Here is a 23,933-nt window from a genome sequence, read left to right as displayed (position 1 = left end):
AAGCTCAATAACAGAATGAGCTGTTACCGAAGAGAATAATGGGTTGTTATTGTTATTGACAGAGCAAAGTGTTGGTGCAACTGAAAATAAATCCATAGAAAATATCCGATCTGAATAACAAAGATAACTTCTCCTGAGAAAAGAAGCTGAAAAAATGAACAAAGCCTCAAGGACCTATGGGACAATACCAAAATGTTCCAGAAGGAAGGATGAAAGATTGCTGCAGAAGTATTTAAAGAAACAGTAGCTGAAATTTCCCGAATTTGGTGAACAATATAAATGTACAGATTCAAGAAGCCTGGCAAACCTCATTGAGGCTAAAATCAAAGAATACTATGCCTACACACATTAGACTCAAACTGCTGAAAATGGAAGCTATAGGGGAAAAAATATAAGCAGCTAGAGAAAAACAACATATTTTTACAGGGGAATACCAATTCAAACAACTGTGGATTTCTCATCAGAAATCACAAAGGCTACAAAACAGTGGAATAACACTTTCAAAGTGTTGAAAGACCTATTGATGCAGAAACCTATAAACAGTGAAAATACCCTTCAGGATTGAAGGTGAAATAAAGTTTTCAGATGAAGTACAAATTAAGAATATTCATCACCAACAGATCTGCTCAAAAAGAAATGCTGAAGGAAATTCTTTATGCTAAAACGAAAAATTACAAGAGCAAACCTCGGGTAAAGGAAAAGCAACAAAAATGGTAAATATCTGAATAAATAAAACAGATTATTTTTTCCTCTTAAGTTCTTTAAAATAGACATTACTGTTGAAGTAAAGATTATAATACAGTATACAGTTATAATACATGTAAACTATTTGCAATGTATAATGTATTCTTATCATAACTGAAAGTTCATATTACTAATACCATGGGTACTCATAGTTTTGACACCAGAAACAAAGAAAGAAAAACAAACATGTTTATATAACAAAACAACCTTTTCACCTCATAGTCCAGAGCCCAAGAGTGGACTGCACAATGGGAATGATGTGGGCAGTGGGCAACTCAAGTAGAGGCTGCTGGGGAGCAGTCATATCACTATGGAGAGGCTATGAGGAATCTACTTCCTTCAAGTGTCCAACCATCAGCAGCTTGGAGTGCCCTGCTCAACTGCCAGGGAGCTATCACTCTTTTTCTTTCTTCCTTTCTTTCTTTTTTTTTTTTTTTTTTGGGACAGTCTTGCTCCCAGGCTGGTGTGCAGTGGTGCAATCTTGGCTCACTGCAACCTCTGCCTCTCAGCTTCAAGCAATTCTCCTACCTCAGCCTCCCAAATAGCTGGAACTACAGGCATGCACCACCATGCCTAGCTAATTTTTTTATTTTTTGTAGAGACAGGGTTTCACCATGTTGGCTAGGCTGGTCTCGAACTCCTGACCTCAAGTGATCCACCTGCTTCGGCCTCCCGAAGTGCTAGGATTACAGGCGTGAGCCACCACACCCAGCCAAGGGAGCTGTCACTCTTTAAAGGTTGCAAAAACCTACTTATCTTTGTCCTGCCTCTCCATGCCTCTTCCAGGCTCCTACTGAATGGGAAAAGAGCTATTTTCTAGTGGATGGAAAGGAGTGTGGAGAGTGACTGCCAAATGAGAAAGTGATGGTGGAAAGGAATACTGATGGCTTCTCTGCCTGTGGCACAGGTTCTTCATGATCAGAACTACAGTTGTCCAAGATATACAACTGAGTAGACATCTGTATTCTTAATAAATGAATATTCTTTTATTCCCCCACACCATCACCTGGTAGTATGCAGGATAAAAAATTTTAAGATTTTTTTGCTAGTATCTCTTCAATTAAAAAGTGGCACTTTGGATTCCAAACAAGATCAACAAGGACCACTAAAGCCTCCCTCCCCAACAGACTGACACTAAAAATTCTGGATAGAATACAAAAAGCAACAATATAAAAGTAAAAAATAGCAGGCCGACTAAGGAGGGAGCCAAAATGTAAAAAATGGCCCATCCTTACAAAGATCCATTTTGCCATTTTTTTTTGTATTCTGTCTTAACTTTTCCTGAGGATGGTGCCAACTGCAAAACTATGCTATTGGTGTGTGCGCAGCAATGACTTCCAAGCGTAAAGGAGGGAAGGTAAATGAACCTATGTGGTTGTAAAGCTTGGCATTTTACGTGAAGTATAATATTAACTCAGGTATGTATATTTTAAGCTGCAGAGCAACCACTAAAATATATATTTAAATATAATGATATTAAATAAATACCCAGTAGATAAAATGAAATACTAATAAACATAAAGTAATACACAAGAAAGGAGAAAACGAAAAAAACTGAAGAGAAAAACAGTAAGCAAATAAAATGGTAGATCTAATCTAGCCACATCAATAATTAAATAAATAGCCTAAACATACCCATTAGGAAACAGAGATGGCTAGACTGGATATAAAAATAACTACACATGTTGCCTAAAAAAAACCTGCTTTAAAGACATATTAAATAAGTTAAAAGTAAAACAATAAAAAAGATATGTCATGCAGACAATCTACAAGAAAGCTGTTGTGCTAAACATCAGAAGGTGTAAACTTCAGAATAAGAAACATTACCATCAATAAAAAGGGACATTATATGATAAAAGGGTCAATTTACCAAGAAGACAAAACAATCCTAAGCATCTATGTAACAAAATAGCTTCAAAATACATAAAAGAAAAACTAAGTGAACTAAAACAAGAAATAAAAATTAAAAATATACAATTATCTTGGAGACTTCAACACTTTTCTCTCAGTAATTGATAAAACAAGTAAATAGGTAACAGGAAAAGATAGAAAAATATCAACCAACTTGACCTAACATTTATAGGACACTCCACCCAACAAAACAGACTATACATTCTTTTCAAAAGTGCACACAGAACACTCACCATAATAGAACATGTTCTGGGCCATAAACCAGACTTTAACAAATTAAAAACATGAAAAGCATAAAACATTCTCTTACCATCACCAAATGAAACCAGAAATCAGTAATAGCTATCTGGAATATCCTCAAATTTTGGAAATTAAATAATGTACTTCTAAATAACTCATAGATCAACTAAGAGGTCACAAGAGAAACTAGAAATTATTTTAAATTGAATGAAAACAAAAACACATTAATCAAAATTTGTGGAATGCAGCCAAAGTCATGCTTAGAGGGAAATACATAGCTAAACAGCAAGAGTAGGGAAAAAAGTCTCAAATCCATGATCCAAGCTTCTACTTTAATAAGAAACTAGAAAACCAGGCTCGGTGCAGTGGCTCACACTTTCAATTCCAGCATTTTGGGAGGCCAAGGTAAGTGGCTCACTTGGGGCCAGGAGTTCGAGAGCAGCCTGGGCAACATAGTGTGACTCCCCATCTCTACAAAAAATAAAAAATAAAAATAAAAAATTAAAATTAACAAAAAAAAAAAAACTAGAAGAGCAAATTAAACACAAAGCAAGCAGAAGAAAGAAAACAAAGAGCAGAAATCAATGAAATTCGCAACAGAAACAACAGGAGGAAAAAAATCAATGAAAGCAAAAGGTAATTGTTTGAGAAGATCCTAAGAGGATATCAAACCTCTACCAAATCAAAATACATAAATAAACAGAAGATGTAAATTACCAGTATCAGGAAAAAAAGAGAAAAGTTTACCATCCACAGACTCCACAAACATGTTAACAGGATGATAAGTACTACAAAAAACAGTATGCCCATAAATTTCGCAACTGAGACTGAACGGATAAATTCCTTAAAAGATACATACTTCCAAAGTTCACCATGAAGTAGTCCTGTATTTTAAAAATTGAATTTGTCATTAAAAGCCTTCCAACAAACAAAACTACAATTCAGATGACTTCATTAGTAAATTCTATCAAAATTTAGGGAAGACATAAGACTAATTCCCCACAACCTCTTCAAGAATATGAAATAAGAGGAAACACTCGCCAAATCACTTAATGAAGCTAGCATTTCTCATATGAAAACCAAAGACACATGAAAAAGAAAACACAAGTATCTGTCGTGAACACAGACACAAAAGCCTAAACAAAATCTAGCAAATTGCATCCAGCAATATATAAAAAGGATAAATACATTATGATTGTGTGGGGCTTATCCCAGGAATGCAATGCTGATTCAACCTTTTTGAATCAGTTTGAAAAACATTCTAAGGGTGGGGCTTAAAAAAAAAAAGAAAAAATCAATATAATCTACCTTATCAATAAACTAAAGAAGAAAACTATATGATTATCATAATGAATGCAGAAAAAGCATTTGTCAAAATTAACATCCGTTCATGGATAAAAACTCAGAAAACTAGAAACAGAGAACTTCTTTCATTTGATTAAGCTCATTAAAAAAAAAAACCTTACAGATAACATCTTATATCCTGAGATCATGAAAAAGGAAAGACTATTCACTATCACCACTTTTATTCAATATTATACTGGTGGTCCTACCCAGCCATTAGGACAAGAGAAAAAAAAAAAAGGTATAAAGACTGAAAGAAGGAAATAAAACTCCAATCACAAACAATATGATTATCTACACAGAAAATCATCTAGCACATAATAAAATGTGCTAGATCTGTATGCTGAAAGCTACAAACATTAGTGAAAGAAAATCAAGTAAGATCTAACTAAATAAATAGAGATTATGCTTATAGCTTGAAGGCTCAATATTGTTAATGGGTTAATTCCCCTGAAACTAATTTATGAATTCCACACAGTCCCAATTAAAATCTCAGCAGGATTTTTCAGTAGAAATCAACAAGTTGATTCTAAAATTATAAGAAAAAGCAAAAGAACTAGAATAGCCAAGGCAATTTTTAAAATAACAAAGAGGAGTCATTCGACTTGATTTCAAGATTCAGATTAAATAATCAAGACAGTTTAGACTGGGAAAGGATTCTCAATAGATCAATGAAACAAAACTGAAATAGGTCAACCCACACATATATGGTCAGTTCATTTCTGAAAAAGACAGCCCAATAAAGAAAAGCTAGACTTTCAACAAATGGTGCTGAAATAATTATCTGTATTTTTAAAAAAGAATGTCAACCCATATCTCATACAAAAATTAACTCAACATGAATCCCAAATGTACAATATAAAATTCCAAATTCTTTTGGAAGAAACTATAAGCAAAATCTTTGTGACTGTGGGTTAAAGTTAGCAAAGGATTTCATATATGCAACATCTAAAATACTATCAATAAAAAAAAGAAAAGATAGCTTTCCTTTAAATGTTAATGTTAAACATCTGCTCTGAGAAAGATACTGTTAATCAAACAAAAAAACAAGTCACCGGGCAGGTGTGGTGGCTCACGCCTATAATCCCAGCAGTCTGGGAGGCCGAGATGGGCGAATCACGAGGTCAAGAGATTGAGACCATCCTGGCTAACATGGTGAAATCTTGTCTCTGCTAAAAATACAAAAAAAAATTAGCTGGGCATGGTGGCACGTGCGTGCAGTCCTAGCTACTCAGGAGGTTGAGGCAGGAGAATCGCTTGAACTGGGGAGGTGGAGGCTGCAGTGAGCTGAGATCACGCCACTGCACTCCAACCTAGTGACAGAGCGAGACTCCATCTCAACAAAAACAAAAAACAAAAACAAAGAAACAAAACAAAAAACCCAAGTCACCGACTGGGAAAAAAAATATTCAGAACATAAATAATTCTCAAAATTCAATATTTTAAATGAGCAAAACAGGTCAGGTGCAGTAGCTCATGCCTGTAATCCCAACACTTTGGGAGGCCAAGGCAGGTAGATCACTTCAGGTCAGGAGTTCAAGACCAGCCTGGCTAACATGGTGAAACCCTATCTCTACTAAAAATACAAAAATCAGCTGGGCATGGTGGTGGGCACCTGTAATCCCAGCTACTAGGGAGACTGAGGCAGGAGAATCACTTGAACTGGGGAGGTGGAGGTTGCAGTGAGCAGAGATTGCGCCAACTGCTCTCTAGCCTGGGCAGCAGAGTGAGACTCCATCTCAAATAAAATAAAATAAAATAAAATAGGCCGGGCGTGGTGGCTCATGCCTGTAATCTCAGCACTTTGGGAGGCTGAGGAGGGCGAACTGAGGTTAGGAGTTCGAGACCAACCTGGATAACATGGTGAAACCCTGTCTCTACTAAAAATACAAAAATTAGCTGGGCGTGGGGGTGGGCGCCTGTAATCCCAGCTATTCAGGAGGCTGAGGCAGGAGAATCTTTCGAACCCAGGAGGTGGACGTTGCAGTGAACCGAGATCACACCACGGCACTCCAAGCCTGGGCAACAGAGCAAGACTCTGTCTCAAATAAAATAAAATAAAAAAAAAGCAAAAGATGTAAAAGGACACATAACCAAAAAAGATAATATTCAGATGGTATGTACATAAAAAGATACTCAGCAACATTAGTCATTAGTGAATATATATTAAAGGCACGAGGTAACACTAAACACCTCTTAGAATGGCTAAAAATCAGTGTTGTGCTGGTAAATGTTTAGCAATCAGATCTGCAGAGGAGAAGATCCAGATTTTTAGCTTTTGCTGATTTCTGTGGTAGAGTTGGGAAGACACATACCTTCCAACATACAGACACAACAGACATAATTAATCTCAAGAGCATAGGTAATACTGAAATGTAGTAAAGGAATTAGAAAGCAAGGAGCTTTATATATTTATTATTTTTACACATTTATAACATTAATAAAAATTTTATAAAATTATTTATAATCTTTACATATGTATATATTTAATATTAAATTCATTGCATTTAATTTTTAATAATGGCTGTTTATTAACTAGTTCATAAAATTCCTAAAAATGTAACATGCAGTTCTTGCTAGCAACACCAGCCTTAAGCTCACCACTGCCTAAAATTAAAATTGATAATAACAAGTGCTGACAAGGATATGGAAAAACTGTCATTCTCAGTCATTACTGATGCAATGCAAAATGGTACAGCCACTTTGGAAAATAGTTTGGCAGTTTATTTAAAATTAAGCTTATATTTACCACACAACCCAGCCACCCTACTTTGTAAGTATGTCCGCTGCAAAACTGAAAACTCATGCTCACACAAAAGCCTGTAAATACATGTTTATATTGCTTTATTCATAAATACCCCAAACTGGAAACAACTGAAATGTCCTTCAGCTGACCAACATTGTTACATACAAACAATGGAATACTAAATTCAATCATAAACAAGCCATTAACAATTGATACATAGAACAAACTTAATGACTCTCAAATGCTTTCTGTTAAGTTAAAGAAAGTCAAACTCTAAAAGTTTCATAATGTATGATTCCACCTATATGACATTCTAGAAAAGACAAAACTTTAGGCAGAAAACAGATCAGTGGTTGCCAGAGGCTGGGAAGAGGCTAAGAAAATCTCTTCAAGAAAAGCTGAGCATCCCTGTCTCAAGCAACTTCATAAAATAACATATTTTTATAGGATCTAAAAATAATTCATTCAAAACTCCTTAAATTTAATGGTTTCAAAAGAAAGTGGTCAACTTGAATCATGCTTCTTCATAAATCTCTTTCTAGTAATTTTCCATGCTTAATGCATTTAAATACCTGTTCACAAATTTTTCCCTCTGAAACAGATAATTCATAATGAAATCTTCAAAAATTTCATACATTTAAAGTTGAAGGCCCAATGATTAGAAAACAGAATTAAGAAAACAAGGCTGGGCGCGGTGGCTCAGGCCTGTAATCCCAGCACTTTGGGGGGCCGAGGTGGACAGTTCACGAGGTCAGGAGCTCAAGACCTGCTTGGTCAACATGGTGAAACCTCGTCTCCACTATAAATACAAAAATTAGCCAGGCACGGTGGCGTGCAGCTGTAATCCCAGCTACTTGGAAGGCTGAGGCAGGAGAATCGCTTGAACCTGGGAGGCAGAGGCTGCAGTGAGCTGAGGTTGCGCCACTGCACTTCAGCCTGGGACAGAGCAAGATTCCGTCTCAAAAAAAAAAAAAAGAAAAGAAAAGAAGTTATATACACTTTTACTACCTGTTACGTTAGAACAGCAGATACTAAACTTGCTCTCAGTTCCTCTTTATCAAAAGTGTCTCTTGTCTTATTCTACTTTCTCTTGATAATTCTCAACCACTTTCAGGGCCTCAAAGTTCATCTCTATGCAATCAAGTCACCCCAGTCTTCTATACTATTTCTATTTTAATTACACATATATCACCTGTTTCTGTACCTTGTGCAGATTTTTAATTACACATATATCACCTGGTATGGCAGGTATTTATTCACACGGTTGTATTTATTATATTGACTTCTGTTGGTTCATACACTCCACTAGAGGAGGACTAGATTTCCACAAAGATCTCAGTTTAGTGTTTTCAATAAGTTTAAGATAGACTCCCAAAGCTACATCTCTAGCCCATCCAGCAGTCCTAGCTGCCTAATGCTATCCTCACTGATATAACATAACCTCAAGTGAAATAAACTTATTATTCCCTCCCCTAAGAATCATCTGAAGGGAGGCATTATAAGTCTTCTGAATATTATCTTTTAATCTGCTATTACATAAGTTCTCTTTTCTCCTTTATTATTTGCACTTTCTTTCTTTAGGCCTTTAACCTCAGACTGTTTAAAGTGCCTCCAACTCAGAACAACACAAACTGGGGCCTGTAAGGGGAGGGCGGGAGAGCATTACGGAAAAGACCTAATACATGCTGGGCTTAATACCTAGGTGATGGGTTGATAGGAGCAGCAAATCACCATGGCACACATTTACCTATTAGCAAACCTGCAAATCCTGCACATGTACCCCAGAACTTGAAAAAATAAAATAACTTTTTAAAAAAGTGCCTCCAACTCATCCCATTTTGGGAAACCAGTCTGGCAACTCTTCAAATGATTAAACATGGAGTTACCACATAACCCAGCAATTCCACTTGTACACGAATGTTAACAGCATTATTCACAATAGCTGAATACTCACGGTCATATTCATAACCACCTAAATGTCCATCAACAAATGGTTAAACAAACTGTGGTACAGCCATACTATAGAATATTATTTGGTCATAAAAAGGAATGAAGTATTGATACATGCTACAGACCTAGAAACCATTGTACTAAAGGAAAAATGCCCATCACAAAAGACCATGTATTATACGATTCATTCATGTAAAGTCTAGAATAGGGAAATCTAGAGACAGAAAGTATATTAGTGGTTGCTTAGAGTTGAGGGCAGAGGGGATGAGGGAATTAAGGCGTGGGATGATAGCTAAAGGGTACAGGGTATCTTTCTGATGTGATGAAAATGCTCTAAAACTGAGGTGATGTTGGACATATCTGTGAATACACTAGAAACCATCAAATTGTACATACTAAATGGGTAAATTATATGATATATAAATCATATCTCAACACAGCTGTTTTTAAAAAAGAACCAGGTAGTTAATATAAATTCCTGACCTTTTTTTAAAAATGTACTATCTACTACTCCATGCAAAACTGTATTTAAAGATCAAGCACCATTAAGCTTAGGTTTGTACCATTTAAGGAATAAAACAGTATTCATAAACAAGTTAAAGCCTTGCCTCTCAGGTACCATAAAAGAACAGGCTTTTGCCAGATTTTTTCCCTTCTCATCCCCTTCTCTGTCTCCATCCCTTTTTTGTTTCACAGTCACAACAGAAACATACAGTAGGAGTTTGAAATGTTTTATTTACTGATATAGCTTTATGTGGCTGTTATTAATTTTGAAAGGGGAGGAGTTTAATATTGAGTTAAAAAATATATACATAAGAAAAAAATTCTCAACATCATTAATCATCAAGGAAATGCAAATCAAAACCACAATAAGATATTATCTCACCACAGTCAGAGTAGCTATTAAAAAGTCAAAAAATAGGGCATGGTGGTGCATGCTTGTAGTCCCAGCTACTCTGGAGGCTGAGGCAGGAGAATTGCTTGAACCTGGGAGGTGGAGACTGCAGTGAGCCAAGATCGAATCACCACACTCCACCCTGGGTGACAGAGCGAGACTGTCTCAAAAAAATAAAAATAAAAATAAATAAAAAGTCAAAAAATAACAAATGCTAGCAAAGATGTGGAGAAAGGAGTTATCTTATATACTGCTGATGGGAACGTAATTAGTATAGCCATTATGGAAAACAGTATGGAGTTTATTCAGAAAACTAAAAATACAACTACCGTATGATTCAGCAATCCTACTACTGGGTAAATATCCAAAGGAAAGGAAATAAATATGTTGGAGATATCTGTGCCCCCATGCTTACTGCAGCATTATTCACAATAGCCAAGATTTGGAAGCAATCTAGGTATCCGCCAACAGACGAATGAATCAAGAGCATGTGGTATATATCCATGATGGAATACTATTCAACTATAAAAAGGAATGAAATCCTGTCATTTTCAACAACATGGATGAGCTTGGAGGACATTATGTTAAGTAAAATAAGCCAGGCACAGAAAGACAAATACTGCATGTTCTTACTCATATGTAAAAGCTAAAAAAGTTGATCTTGCAGAAGTAGAAAGTAGACTAGTGATTACTAGAGTCTGGGAAGGGGCCAACAGTCAAAAATGGGTTAACATACAAAATTACAGCCAAATAGGAGGAATAAACTCTAGTGTTCTAGAACACCATACATTGACTAAAATTAACAATTTATTGTATATTTTCAAAGGGCTAGATGAGCAGATTTTGAATGTTCCCAACACAAAGAACTGATAAACATCTGAGGTAATGGATAAGCTAATTATCTTGATTTGATCATTACACATTGTACACAGGTATTGAAACATCACACTGTACTCCCTAAATATGTATATTGTGTCAATTAAAAATAATAAATGTAAAAATATACACATAAATGTACAGATATAGTAATGCATAGGCATTACAAGCTTAACAATTATGCCATTGAAGCTTTATTCTATAATTTGATTTTCACTTAAATTTCAATTGATCCCCCTGCAAATTAAATGCTCTTAAATGAAAAAGTTCCTATATGAATAATATAATAAACTCTGACTTACTTTAAGTTAAAAGACATTAATTTATATGTCTTACTTTCGATTTTATGGTTTAAGTAGTATATATTTTCTTAGGTAATAACTATTCAAGCCTGATGATCTATATCAGAATCACGTAGGGCCTTGCAACTCAATGTTGTCTATAGACCAGAAGCATTGATATCAGGAAAACTTGTTAAAATTGCAGAATATTGGGCTCTACACAGTCCTACAGAATCCGAATTTGCACTTCAACAAGATCCCTATTTATAAAGATTGCAAAACATGGATCTAGAACACTTATTAAACATGCAGTTTCCAGTGAAGCACAGGCATCTGCATTTTAAAGATGAATACTGTGGATACTCCGGCACACCACAGTTTGAGAAGCACTGTTTAAAAGAAAAGTGAAGCACTGAAAGAACATTCCTTTAAAGCAGTTTTGGTATACGAGGAAATACTGCTATTTATCCTTCCCAAATTTGAAAAGAAAAAAAAAAATCTGACTACAAATCTCATAGCCACACCACCTTCTGAAAATTAGTACCCTAAATGAGTACATTAAATAAGGTGCTGAGATGAACAATCAAAAACAAATGTGTTTACAACTTTTACAGTGCGTTAACCAAGATAAATTATTCATAATCAAACTTTGCAGACTTACTGAAAAAAGGTTGTAACACTGTTTTTTAAAAAGTTTTATTCACATGGGAAATACAGATTATAGTTCTTTCTACTCAACTCTAAACTACCCCCACAGAATGCTTAGCCTTCACAGTATTCTAGTTCACACTAGGGTCAATCAAGTTTGTTCTGATGCTCGCTGGTAGAAAAACTGTATCCTCCAAAAGGAATACAGGTCTTAGGATCCTGCAGACACTTTCAACACATGTACATGTTAAAGTAGCTGTATAGTAAGTAGAAAGGGCTAAAAGGATACTAATCCCCGAAAATATATTCTGCAAGATAATTTTTATTAATTTTAGGAGGTGCTGGTTTTAACTCAGGCAAACATTTACTATTAGGTTTGTGCAAAAGTAATTGCGGCTTTTGACTATTAAAAGGGATGGCAAAAACCGCAATTACTTTTGCACCAACCTAATAAATACACATGTTCAAGATTTTGTGAGAGACACAAAGATGATCAGGAAACTAACACTAAGCTGCAGGAAACCTATAACCTGAGGGGAGATGGGGTTTGGCTGCGACACTGCACATGCAATTAGCAGAATGTGATCAGTGCTGAAAACGGTTTCCGGGTTTCCAGTTTCAGGTAACTGAATTTCAGATAATGGATATTTCACAGTAATTTCCAATTGATTTGGTGCAGAGTTGAACAAGCCAAGAAAGCTTATTAAAAGTACTTTAAAAGCAAGTATAGCCCACGGTAAACAATCCTCTGGGAAATTTCGTACATTTTAATTCACATACACACACTTAAAATTAGGCTGTGAGGTGCGGGTGCTCTCATCAAACGCAAAGCAATTCAAATGTGAACTGGATATAGGAGGGCCCAAAACAGTTAAGTTTATAGAGGGTGTTTCTTTTGACAAAAACAGGAACACACAGCTTCAGAGATCGCTGATCAAGCGAGAAAAGAGGAAAAAGGAGTGGAGATCGGTTTCTACTTCTCCCTTGGTAACTTAGAAGAAAACACACACACAGCAGTTTCCTGGACTAATCCTGCCTTCAGCTTTACATTTTATAAATACTATAACCTTTTAAAAGTCTAGGAACTAAAGACAAACAAAAACAGGCAAACGCATTTACCAATTTAACAGTCCAAATCAGAAGCAGCTCCCTCAAGAGGAACCAGCAGTCCGTGAAGGGCCATTCCTGGGAAAGTGCACCCACTCGTTCCCCACAGACCCTCGGCCCCTCAGCGCTCACTTCATTGCGCTCCCCTGGCAGCGTCACACCCTCCTTCGGGAAAGGAAAAGCGAGCACCCCTTCAAAAGGGCCACTGAAGCCCCCGGAGAGCTCGGTGGAGGTTTACTGGGATGCAGAGCAAACCCTTCTCTGGCTTGAAGAGGAGGAGGTGCAAGTGACACCCAGGAAGGCCAGCTGAGCTGGGAAAGGGCCGCTGCAATGCTCGGTTCGGTCCTGGCCCCTCTGAGGATTAGGTCGGCACCCCCGGGCCGCAGGCTGCTCTCCTGAGGAGGCCCTGCGCTCAGCCCAAGCACAGCCCTCTGACAGGCACCAGAGGTGGGGCTCGCGTCACAGGTGTCACCCCAAGACGGTCCTTGCAAACCCGGGGGGTGGGGAGGGACAAGTCGGCGAAGGGGAAAGGTGAGACGCGCGGCAGCGACGCAGCGCAGCACCCACAGCGACGCGGTCTCACCTCTAGGGTGGAGACAGTGCTGGTGAACAAGTCCTCTCCGTCCTCCAGATCCTCAAAGTCGGTGGGCTTCCCGTCCCCCAGCGGAGGAGGTTCCCTCTCGGCCGCCATCTTCGCTCACCCGAACGACTGCGCGAGCTGGGCCTCGCGGACCCGTCACGTGAGCACGCACGGCTGGGCCCGCGCCGACCCGACAGCTGCCCCGCCCCTGGCCTGCCTCTCAAGGCCCCGCCCAGCCGCGCTAGGCCCCGCCCCCGGCCTCTTCTCGGCGCCCACCCGGAGCGCGCTGCGCTCGCCCCGCCCCTTTGTCCCGTCTCCTCCCAGCAAGTCTGGGACGTGGCCCTCTTTTCGCCGCCGACTTGCTGACCTGACTTATGTGGCAGAATCTTGGACTTTATTACCACATCACCTTCTTGGCGGGACTAGGCTAAATAATTTCTGTTGGCACTACCAGTTTTTAAATCTTCTGTAGGAAGTGGTAGAGCCTGGGGACCAGTCTCTGGGCTTGGATTGCACACAGGCTGAGGCGAGATGGAGTATTGGTGAGTGAGAGACACGTACTGTCTCTTAGATCTCTCTAGAACTGTCCAATAGAACTTTCTGACATGATGGAAATGTTCGCTATCTGTGCTGTCCAATACAGTAGCTACTGGCCACCTGTGACCCCTGAACACTTGAAATGTGGCCGGTGTGTGGAACTGAGTTTTAAAATTTTATTTAATTTTGATTAATTTAAATCTAATTAGCCACATGTGGCCAGTGGTTACCTATTTAGTGATTGCAGCTCTAGATAACGAAAGGGCCCTGAATAATTTCTCGTCTGCGATTCACTCCAATTTTATCATGAGCCACATAATTTTTTTCTCAATAAGTCAAAAGGTCTAGAAAAATGATAGGAAAATCAATGGATGATTCTTAAGAACACATAGTCACATTCCCTGGCCTGCAAATCCACCACCTTATGGAAAGTCTGGAGTCTGTCATGGGTCAGAAACTTTAACCTCTTATGAAAGCTCCCAGCCTGACTTGAGGTGATGATTATACACATCCTTAATTTTTACATGTGTCTCTATTTATTGCTTACTACTTTCTGTCTTATGCTATGGTCATATATATTCCCAGCTTATCTTTTTTAGTGGACATCTGAAATAGGTGAAATATAGGTCCTGATGCTTGTTACAGAGACCCACATCAAAAGTGGTTTGAAAAATTAACAAGTTTAATTGTCCCTCATGTAGTACTAGGGCTGGTGTGAAGGTTCTATGAGATCGTTCAGGGACATGGGCCCCTTCTGTTGTTCTGCCCTCCCTAGGACGTAGTCTCTTCCTCATGGTTCAAGTCAGCTCACCACCACAGTTACACCACATTCCAGCCAGCAGAAAAAGAGTGAAAGGAAAACAATAATGTCACCTTCTTCTTAAGGGCACAGTTCAGAAGTTGCACACACCACTTTTGTCCACATTCCTTTGACCAGCTCGTTAGCTGCATGGCCATCTCTAGCTACAGAAGACATTAGGAAATGAAGTTGTTATTTCTCCCCCTAAAAATTAGTGGCTCACTTACCCTAGAAGAAAGTAGGGAACTAGTGGTCTCTGCTAGTGCATTCATGGTTTTCATGGTAGCATACCTGAACTTTCTTCTCAGCTGTGAGTTTTCTCCACCTCAGGGAGGGAATACATCACCTAGGCTTAAACCAAACATAGCATTGACTCCTTAGTCTCAGTGATTTGTGGTGGGTCAGAATCACGTGCCTTTTCCCTAAACTCTCAGAAGCTTTGATTGTCTTTCTTTCCCTAGTCAGCCTAAACTCTATGAGCCAGAACTGCAATAATTGTCTTGCTATTTTTCTCAGCTCATCTTCTTCCTTGGTTCCTTGCTTTTCTGTTTCATCTTCTATGAAATCCCAAATTCAGCCATCAATTTCTCTAATCGTATATCCAGATTGCTAAAGTATTTGCATAATAAATCCCAACCTCAGATTGAAGATCCTTTAAGTCCATTATTTCCAATTCTGACTTCTACACTGCCTAAATACCGTTAGTTGTTTCATTTCCAATTCCTTCAACTATTCTTCCCAGCATAGGTGCTAAAAAGTCATTTTCTCCTCAAGTATCCCACCATCTTTTTCTCTTCATTTTCATCAAATGATTTAGTCTCCTCATTCAATGACAAAATAAAATCACTGAGTGAATCACTTCACTTTCAAGTATGATTGAAATTATCTTCTCTTTGTGCACCCACCGGTTGTTGTGTGTATTTTAACACCTACCATGTTGTGCTGTGGTCACAGACACTGTTCTATCACCCCTAATGGACTGAAGGATCGTTGATGTCAGGGAGCATTCATTATTTGAGGATGGATCCTGAGTAGCCAGCCCTGTATAAGTTATTTATTGCAGTAAAACAAATTACATAAACACATAGCAGCTTGTAACCATAAATATTTATTTTCTCATGGTTTTTGTGGATCAAGAATCCTCACAGTTCAAGTCAGCTCACCACAACAATTACACTGCATTCCAGCCAGCAGAAAAGGAGTCAAAGGGAAACATGATGTTACCGTCCTTTTAAGGGCACATTCCAGAAGTTGCACACACCACTTATGTCCACATCCCTTTGACCAGCTCATTAGTTTATACAACTTAACTGGGTGCCCCTGACTCAGGGTCTCTCAGAAGGCTGCAATCAAGGTATTGACCAGGTAGGCAGTCATCTCAAGACTCAACTGGAGAGGACCTGCTTCGAAGCTCACTAGCATAGCTGGTGGCAGGCCTCAAGTTATTTCTGGCTATTGGCCTGAAACCTGAGCTCCTTGCCACATAAGCCTCTTCGTAAGGCTTCCCACACAACATGTCAGCTTGCTTTTCCCAGAGCAAAGACTTTTGAGAAAGACAGAAGGAGACAGGTCTAAGAGAGGGTAAGAGGGAGTTAATAAGAAAACAAGCCAGAGTATTTTTGTAACCTAATCTCATAAGTAACATCTCATTACTTTAGCTGTATTCTATTCATTGGAAGCCCACACTCAAAGGAAGGAGTAAAACAAGGGTGTGAATAACAGGAGGCAGGGTTTTGGGGGGACATTTTAAAAGTTGCCACAAGGCCCCATAGTGCATTGCATTCATTAAGATAGATACCCTATTAACACCCTCAATGAAAGAATGAATGAAATGAAGCTCAGAAGAGCGAGCTAAGTGGAAGATATAGATTTGGTAGCTGGAGCCACTGTTACATGAGAAGGCCCAGGTAGTCTGGGAAGCACAGCCCTAAGGATGATTTACAGTTGTAGACCTGTAATCTCAGGTACTTGAGAGGCTGAGGCAGGAGGACGCCTTGAATCCAGAAGTTTGAGACCAGGCTGGGTAACACAGAGAGACCCTGTCTCAAAAAAAAAAAAAAAAAGACAGAGAAAGAAAGAAGGAAGGAAGGAAGGTAAGGAGAAAGGAAGGAAGGAAGGAGAAAGATCATAAATAAACCTGAAGAGCAGCAGTCAGAGAGATAGGAAGCAATCTATGAGAGAGGGCTGTAAAGAAAGTAAAAGGACAAAGAAGAGAGCATTTGTAGTATCACATACCTTGGGTAGATTAATAAGATGATAACTGAAAAGGTGAATGGTTAATGGAAATAAAAAGAGTAGCAAGTTGTGATGGTTAATTTTATACGTCAGCTTGGCTGTACTATGGTGCCCAGATATTTGGTCAAACATTATAGTGTTTGTTTCTGTGAAGTTGTTTTTTGGATAAGATTAACATAGAAATTGGGAAACTTTGAGTAAAACAGATTACCCTCCATCGTGTAGGTGTGTCTCATCTAATAAATTGAAGGCCATAGTAGGACAAAGACTGGCCTCCTCTAAGCAAGAAAAAAATTCTGCCAGCAGACTGCCTGTGGACTCCAATTGTAACTTTTCTCTGAGTCTCTAGCCTGCTAGCCTACATCATCAGATTTTAAATTCACTGAGCCTCCACAATTGCATAAACCGATTGCTTAAAATAAATCTCTCTCTATAACTATATACATCCTGTTGGTGCTGTTTCTCTGGAGAACCCTAACTAATGCATTAGTATAAATTATTATCGTTTCAAGGAATATAAATGAAAAGAATGACAGAATAGGTCAATAACTTGTGGAAGACACAGGTTTATTTTTGTACGTTTGTTTTATTTTAATGGGAAAGATTTGAACATGCTTATATTAATATATAAGGGAAAGAGGTCAAAAGGGAGCAAGAGGTTGAAAATGCAGTATAGAGAGAGATAATCAAAAGGATGAGATCTGAAATGCAGCAATGGGATAAAGGGCAAGTAGATAAATTTGTCTTAAAAAGGAGAAAGGATTCTTCTTCCTCTGAGAGCGGAGAGATGGAGGTGAGAGTTTGTATTAGTCAGCCATTGTTACATAACTAACCATCCCAAAATGTAGTGGTTGAAAACAACCGCTACTTATTATTTCTCATGAGTCTGCAGATTAAGTAGGCAGTTCTACTGAACCAGATTTGGCAACTCTTATCTTCAGGCTTGTTCATGCTCTGTGGTCAGCTGATAGATTGGCTGAGACTGGCTGGACTAGGACAGTCTTGGCTAGGACAATTCAGCTCTGCTCCATGTGCTCTCACCCTCCAGCAGGTTAGCTTGGGCTTCTGTTCAAGGTCCTAGCAGAGCTCCAAACAGAAGGCAGAAATAGGCAAGCACTTCTTCAAGCCTCCACAAAAGGAAGTTACATGGGCAAGCACAGGATCAGAATGGGAAGGGACTACAAAATTGTAGGGCAAAGGGTGTGGAAAAGGGAGGTGGTTAATTGGGGCAATGAATGCAATCAGTGTACCTCAGTGGATGTATTCATAGACTTGTTTGTAAATATAGGGGCAAGAAATGGAAAAAGTCAATACCCAAAAGCAATATTTTTCGGGGGTAGAGGGGAAGTTGATTACTAAGAGAAAAGAAATTAATGTCAGCATAAGTGACATGAGGAAGAGCATTTTCAGTAGATTGTGAGTAGAATTGGAGAGAACATTCGCTAGGGACATATAAGGGATTGAAAAGTAGTATTGAAAGCCCAAATGAGGTAGAGACAATGTGATAGAAATAATCTCCACATTTATGAGATTTTCTCCAGTAGCCTAGCAATGTTGGTGTAGGAGTGGAGGTGGATAGTTGGACTGATTCAATGTTAGGCTTTTTAAGGATGATCTTGGTGGAGAACAAGGGAACTAAGGATTTTGAAGCCTGTCAGTAGGAGTGACCAGAAATATGTGGTTTCCAATGACAAGGAGAGATAGCAGGTGTCATATATTTCAAAGAAGGAGGATTTTTTTTCAAGAGTATTGATGGATTAGCCAGGTGTGGTGGCACACACTTCTAGTCCCAGCTACTTGGGAGGCCAAGGCAGGAGGATCCCTTGAGTCCAGGAGATTGAGGCTGCAATGAGCTATGATTGTGCCACTGCACTTCAGTCTAGGCAAAACAGCAAGACTCCATCTCTTAAGAAAAAAAGTGACGGTATAAAAGTGATATTTGGAACCCAACACAAGCTGTATTTAGGGGATAGAGTGACCTATTACCCTAGGCAGAAGGGTTGAGGGAACTTTCTGTGAAAAATTAGAAAATATATAGAAAGAGAAGGGAGGGAACTTATCTTTGAACATAGCTCCTGGTGAGTGAGGTTACATATAGGACGGCAGCCTTGAACAAATAAGAATTTATTATGGTCTTGTTTGCAATGGTATTGGGAAAAATAATCATTTGATTGCTTAAATAAGTATGATTGGTTATCATTAAGTGAAGATGTTTTAAGACTCTTATTGGAAAATAATGAAAGTCTTCACAATTGTTTGAAAGAAAGCAAAGGAAAGAAGGAAAGATGAAAGGAAGGGAGGAAGAGAGGGCAGGAAGAAAAGAGGGCTGGATGAAGGGAGGGAGGGATGGAGAGAGGAAAGGAGGGAGATAGATGGCCAAGTATAATGTTGTTGTTTTTTTCCACAGGCCATAAATGCAAACAAATAAATTCCTATTACTATAAAAGTGTGGGCCAACCCTTAATCAGTGACATTACTAAGAACTGTGAAATGGTTATACATTTGACCCTTCAACAGCATGGGTTTGAACTTTGTGGATCCACTTAATCTTGGATTTTCTTCTGCCTCTGCTACCCCGAGACAGCAAGACCAACTCCTCTTGTTCCTCCTCCTCTACCTATCCAACGTGAAGATGATGAGGATTAAGAACTTTATGACAATCTACTTGCACTTAATAAATAGTAAATATATTTTTTCTTCTTTACAATTTTCTTAATAACATTTTCTTTTCTCTAGCTTACTTGACTGTAAGAATACAGTATATAATACATAAACAAAATGTGTGTTAATCACCTGTTACGTTATTGATAAGGCTTCTGGTCAGCAGGAGGCAATTCGTAGTTAAGTTTTTGCAGAGTCACAACTTATATGCCAATTTTGTTTTGTGGGGGAGGGAGGTCAGGGCTCCTAATCCCTGCACTGTCCAAGGGTCCATTGTGTAGTGTGACTCCTATGTCTCAGTGCCTGAATGACAGTGGAGTGCTGCAGATTAATGAATCCTTTAATAATAACTGTTTCTTCTTCTTCTCCTTTTTTTTTTTTTTTTTTTTGAGACGGAGTTTTGCTTTTGTTGCCCAGGCTGGAGTGCAATGGCACGATCTCGGCTCTCTGCAATCTCCGCCTCCCGGGTTCAAGCTGATTCTCCTGTCTCAGCCTCCTGAGTAGCTGCGATTACAGGTGCCTGCCACCACACCTGGTTGATTTTTGTATTTTTAGTAGAGACGGGGTTTCCCCATGTTGGCCAGGCTGGCCTCGAACTCCTGACCTCAGGTGATCCACCCACCTCAGCCTCCCAAAGTGTTGGAATTACAGGCATGAGCCACCACGCCCGGCCACATTTCTTGAACACCATAAAGGGGGACATGCACATCATAGGAACACTTCAACAAACAAGGAAAAAAGAAAACCCTGATCCCCCTCCATTAAAAAGAAAAAATCTCATACTGTAAACTGCACCTGTGCTTCTGTCACTCCCAGATTCCCCAGAAACAAAAGCTTCACCCTACAACTCTGAGCCTATGTTTTCCTGCTGCCCACTTGCTCCCCACTTCCCTGGCCAGAAGTGTCCAGTGATGCAGCACTACAGTCACCGCCAACTGTGCAGCAACACAAGACCCACACTCAGAAGAGCTTCATGCTTGGCTTAATGCTCTGCTATAACCGACTTGAAATTCTTAATAATTATGAACAAGGGGACCCACATTTTCATTTTGTACTGGGCCTTGCAAATTATGGAGCTGGTCCTAACTCCCATCTGCCAGTCATGACAGCACCAGACGACACCAGGAATGTTTAGTGACTCATCACCCTAGGGCAGGGGAAGACTAGCTGGTGTTCCACTCACTGCTTTTCCCCAAGAGAATTGATGGGGTGACTTTGGTCTTTGCCATCAATACCTCTCACTCTCTACTTCTGGGAGGAGCAGGAATGAATGTTATAGACATTTACATATTAATAATTTTTGTCCCATCACACATCCTTTTGAGGACAATAAGTCAAGTTCAGACATAAATTATGATATGTATATGTATATGGTTATCTTTACAAGGACTAGCACATGTAAAGAAAGGCTTAAAACAATTTTTCTGTCAACCAAAACATTAGCAACAAAATAAGGAAGAGGAGACTCAGTATTTCCAAGAGATACATTTTAGAAGTATGGAATTCTAGGGACAGATTCATTTACTTGAGTGAGTTAAAATGAGAATGGAAACTATTAAACACTGAGAAAAGACCTAAGGAAATAAGATACAGTGTTAGGGACTAGGTAAAGAAACTGGACCAGAACCAAAACAAAATGAAGCAAAACTAATGAGTAGTTTACTGCAACCTCTTTTTTTCAATTCTAGTCATGAACCCTGTCTCCTACATGAGAGACTTTCTTGTTCCAGTGAAAGATTATATCTTTCTGTCCTTCATCACCCTTGACATGGTACTTTATACACTGTAGACCTCAATCAATATTTGTTGTTTGATTGAAAATAGTAAATCTCAAAGAGAAACAGAGTCCGTTGTTTCAGATCAAAGGAAGCAAATTGTCAGCCTGTAGGTTTGACACAGATGGCTTTTATTTGGCCAGCACTGTTTTTTTATATTTTAATCAACTGGCAATATTTAAGAATCAAGAAACCTTACATAAAAATTTAGATTTCTGGCTTCTCTTTAAATCTGGCTGCATGTAGCCCATATCTCTGTGAGCATATGCTCTCCAGTATACCATGGTCCCCAGTTCACCCTGTGTCCATTCAACATGAATGCATTTTCCTCTCCTGTGGCGAAGACTTGGTTGATTCCCCAAATCCATTCCTACCCCATTCTTACTTCACCCAGGTTTTGGCAGGCATCATGGCAACACAGAACAAAGGGAACTTTTCCTCCTTCCTTACAGCCAGGGGTGGCCATGTGAATAAGTATGGCCTGCCTATTTAATACAAACGGAGTTATACGTGTAAATTCTGGAAAATGTCTTAAAAAAGGAAGGCCTGCCCTTCCCACACTTTCTCCTTCTGCAGGCTGGAATTCAAATGTAATTGCTAGGGCTCCAGCAGCTATCTTGGACCATAAAGTAAACCTGGGACTGGTATAGCAACAAAGTAGGCAGGGCCTGAGTCCCTGGTTCTGAGAATCTGCTGCAGCAGCCCAGAGATGCCTGCCTTAGGCTTTTACATGAGATAGAAACAAAATGTGATCTTCCTTAAGCCATTGTTTGAGAACTTCTGTCACATGCAGCCAAATCTAATCCTAAATAATACAACTACATATCACTGCTGAGAAGCAGAATTCTTCTTTATCACAGTTGCTACTATCGAAACGTAAATACTATAAAAAAAGTCTTTGGAAAGAAGAGTGTATGCAGGCCATTCCATAGCTTAAAACTGGTAGTTGTGCATTCCATGAGTGTAAATGGGTTGGGGTTCCTCTATCTCTGGTAATATTGTGTGGTGGAGAAGCATGCAGGCTTTGGAGTTTCTGTGACTCAGTCTCATCATCTATAAGATGAGGATAATAAAAATAGTAACTTTCTTAATGGATTCTTGGGAAAATTAGACAACATAATGTGCATAACCAATAGGAAAATCTCAATCCTTAAATTCTGGGCAGATGAGACAGAATGGTGGCCTGGAGGTGGTAAGGCATATGGAGCTAGAGGTTCATTTTACTTTCTGCTTAATCTGCTCTTCCTACACCATAAACTATTCTTTTTTTTTTTTTTTTTTTTTTTGAGACAAATTCTCACTCTGTTGCCCAGGCTGGATGCAGTGGTGGGATCTTGGCTCACCACTGCAAACTCCGCCTGCCAGGTTCAAGTGATTCTCCTGTTTCAGCCTCCCGAGTAGCTGGGATTACAGGCGTGTGCCACCATGCCCAGCTAATTTTTGTATTTTTAGTAGAAATGGGGTTTCATCACGTTGGCCAGGCTGGTCTGGAACTCCTGACCTCAAGTTATCCACCCGCCTCGGCCTCGCAAAGTGTTGGGATTACAGGCATGAGCCACCGCACCCAGCCCCACCATGAACTATTAAAATGGGTGGAAATAACAGTGGTATGTTTTTATGTGATCATGAAAGAGCTCGGTATTTCAGTATTGTCATTTCAAGCCAGCATGTATAGGATCTATTGGAAGGCTAAGACTAACACGGGAATCTCAGATCCTACTGTTTTTATATCACACATGAAATCATCTCGAAAATCAGTGAGCCTGATGGCATTTGAATGGGAATTATGTTTCTTTCAAGGCATCATTATTAGACAAATAAAATTTCAAAATAGCTCTGAGTTTACCAAGAAACTTAATTTCTGGTATTGGAGTGAGCTCCTTGTCAGAACAGGGTTCATGAAACAAGAATAATGAACATAGATATTTTTCCTATTAAAAGAATCATTTCCATACATTTGCATACCTTAAAAAAAAAAAGCCAATGCTTTTCTAGTTTCTAGCAAACTAGAAACAGAGAAAAATTGTATCCATTGGAAAGAATTTTTATAAAATTGTTTTTTAAAGTTTCCTAGGGCAATACTAATCCTTTCATAAAATAATATCCAGCAAAGCCTAAAACTTAAAAAAAAATTATTACTTGGAAGTGAATATAGGTATTTGAGGAAATAAAGAAGATGGTATAATTTTAAGGAGATGGTATAATTTTAAGGAAGTATTTTTAAAATGGTTTTATTTTTGAAAATATGGAATAAATGGAAAATATTTGCATAAGTGGGAAATGAATGTTATACCAAGAGTCAATATGTTATTTACATAGATTAAGACTTTGACTTTTTATTTTTCTTTTTCAGAGAGATGGGGTCTTGCTCTACCACCCAGGCTGGTCTTGAACTTTTGGCCTCAAGTGATCCTCCTACCTTGGCTTCCCAAAAATGCTGAGATTACAGGTGTGAGCCACCATGACTGGCCTAGACTGTGACATTTTTGTTCATTATTATTTATAGTGTCCGTAGTGAGAACATCTTATTCTTTAGTATGTTTTTGTATTAAAGTTGTCATTTTACCAATGAAGAAATAGCCTTGACATGTTCCCTAGCTGCCC

General features: G+C 38.8%; 1 protein-coding gene and 1 long non-coding RNA gene across 3 annotated transcripts in view; one reads left to right on the top strand and one right to left on the bottom strand.

Annotated features, from left to right (window-relative positions):
- SNX2 (sorting nexin 2) overlaps positions 1–13,567 on the bottom strand; it is a 54,838-nt gene extending 41,271 nt beyond the window's left edge. The window contains exon 1 of one of the 2 annotated variants that reach the window (XM_009240983.3): positions 13,326–13,567. In XM_009240983.3, coding sequence (XP_009239258.1) covers positions 13,326–13,433 — 108 coding nt within the window. In that variant the 5' untranslated portion in view covers positions 13,434–13,567. 2 annotated transcript variants of the gene reach the window in all.
- Positions 13,568–13,649: 82 nt separating this feature from the next.
- Positions 13,650–23,933, top strand: part of LOC112133452 (uncharacterized) — a 29,969-nt gene continuing 19,685 nt past the window's right edge. The window contains exons 1-3 of the long non-coding RNA XR_008525474.2: positions 13,650–13,864; positions 19,301–19,574; positions 23,683–23,778. This is a non-coding gene — a long non-coding RNA (uncharacterized LOC112133452). The remainder of the gene's footprint in view (positions 13,865–19,300; positions 19,575–23,682; positions 23,779–23,933) is intronic.

Source organism: Pongo abelii, chromosome 4, assembly GCF_028885655.2.
Source record: "Pongo abelii isolate AG06213 chromosome 4, NHGRI_mPonAbe1-v2.0_pri, whole genome shotgun sequence".
In the NCBI taxonomy this organism is placed as follows: domain Eukaryota; kingdom Metazoa; phylum Chordata; class Mammalia; order Primates; family Hominidae; genus Pongo; species Pongo abelii.
This window is presented reverse-complemented; position numbering and strand designations above follow the sequence as displayed.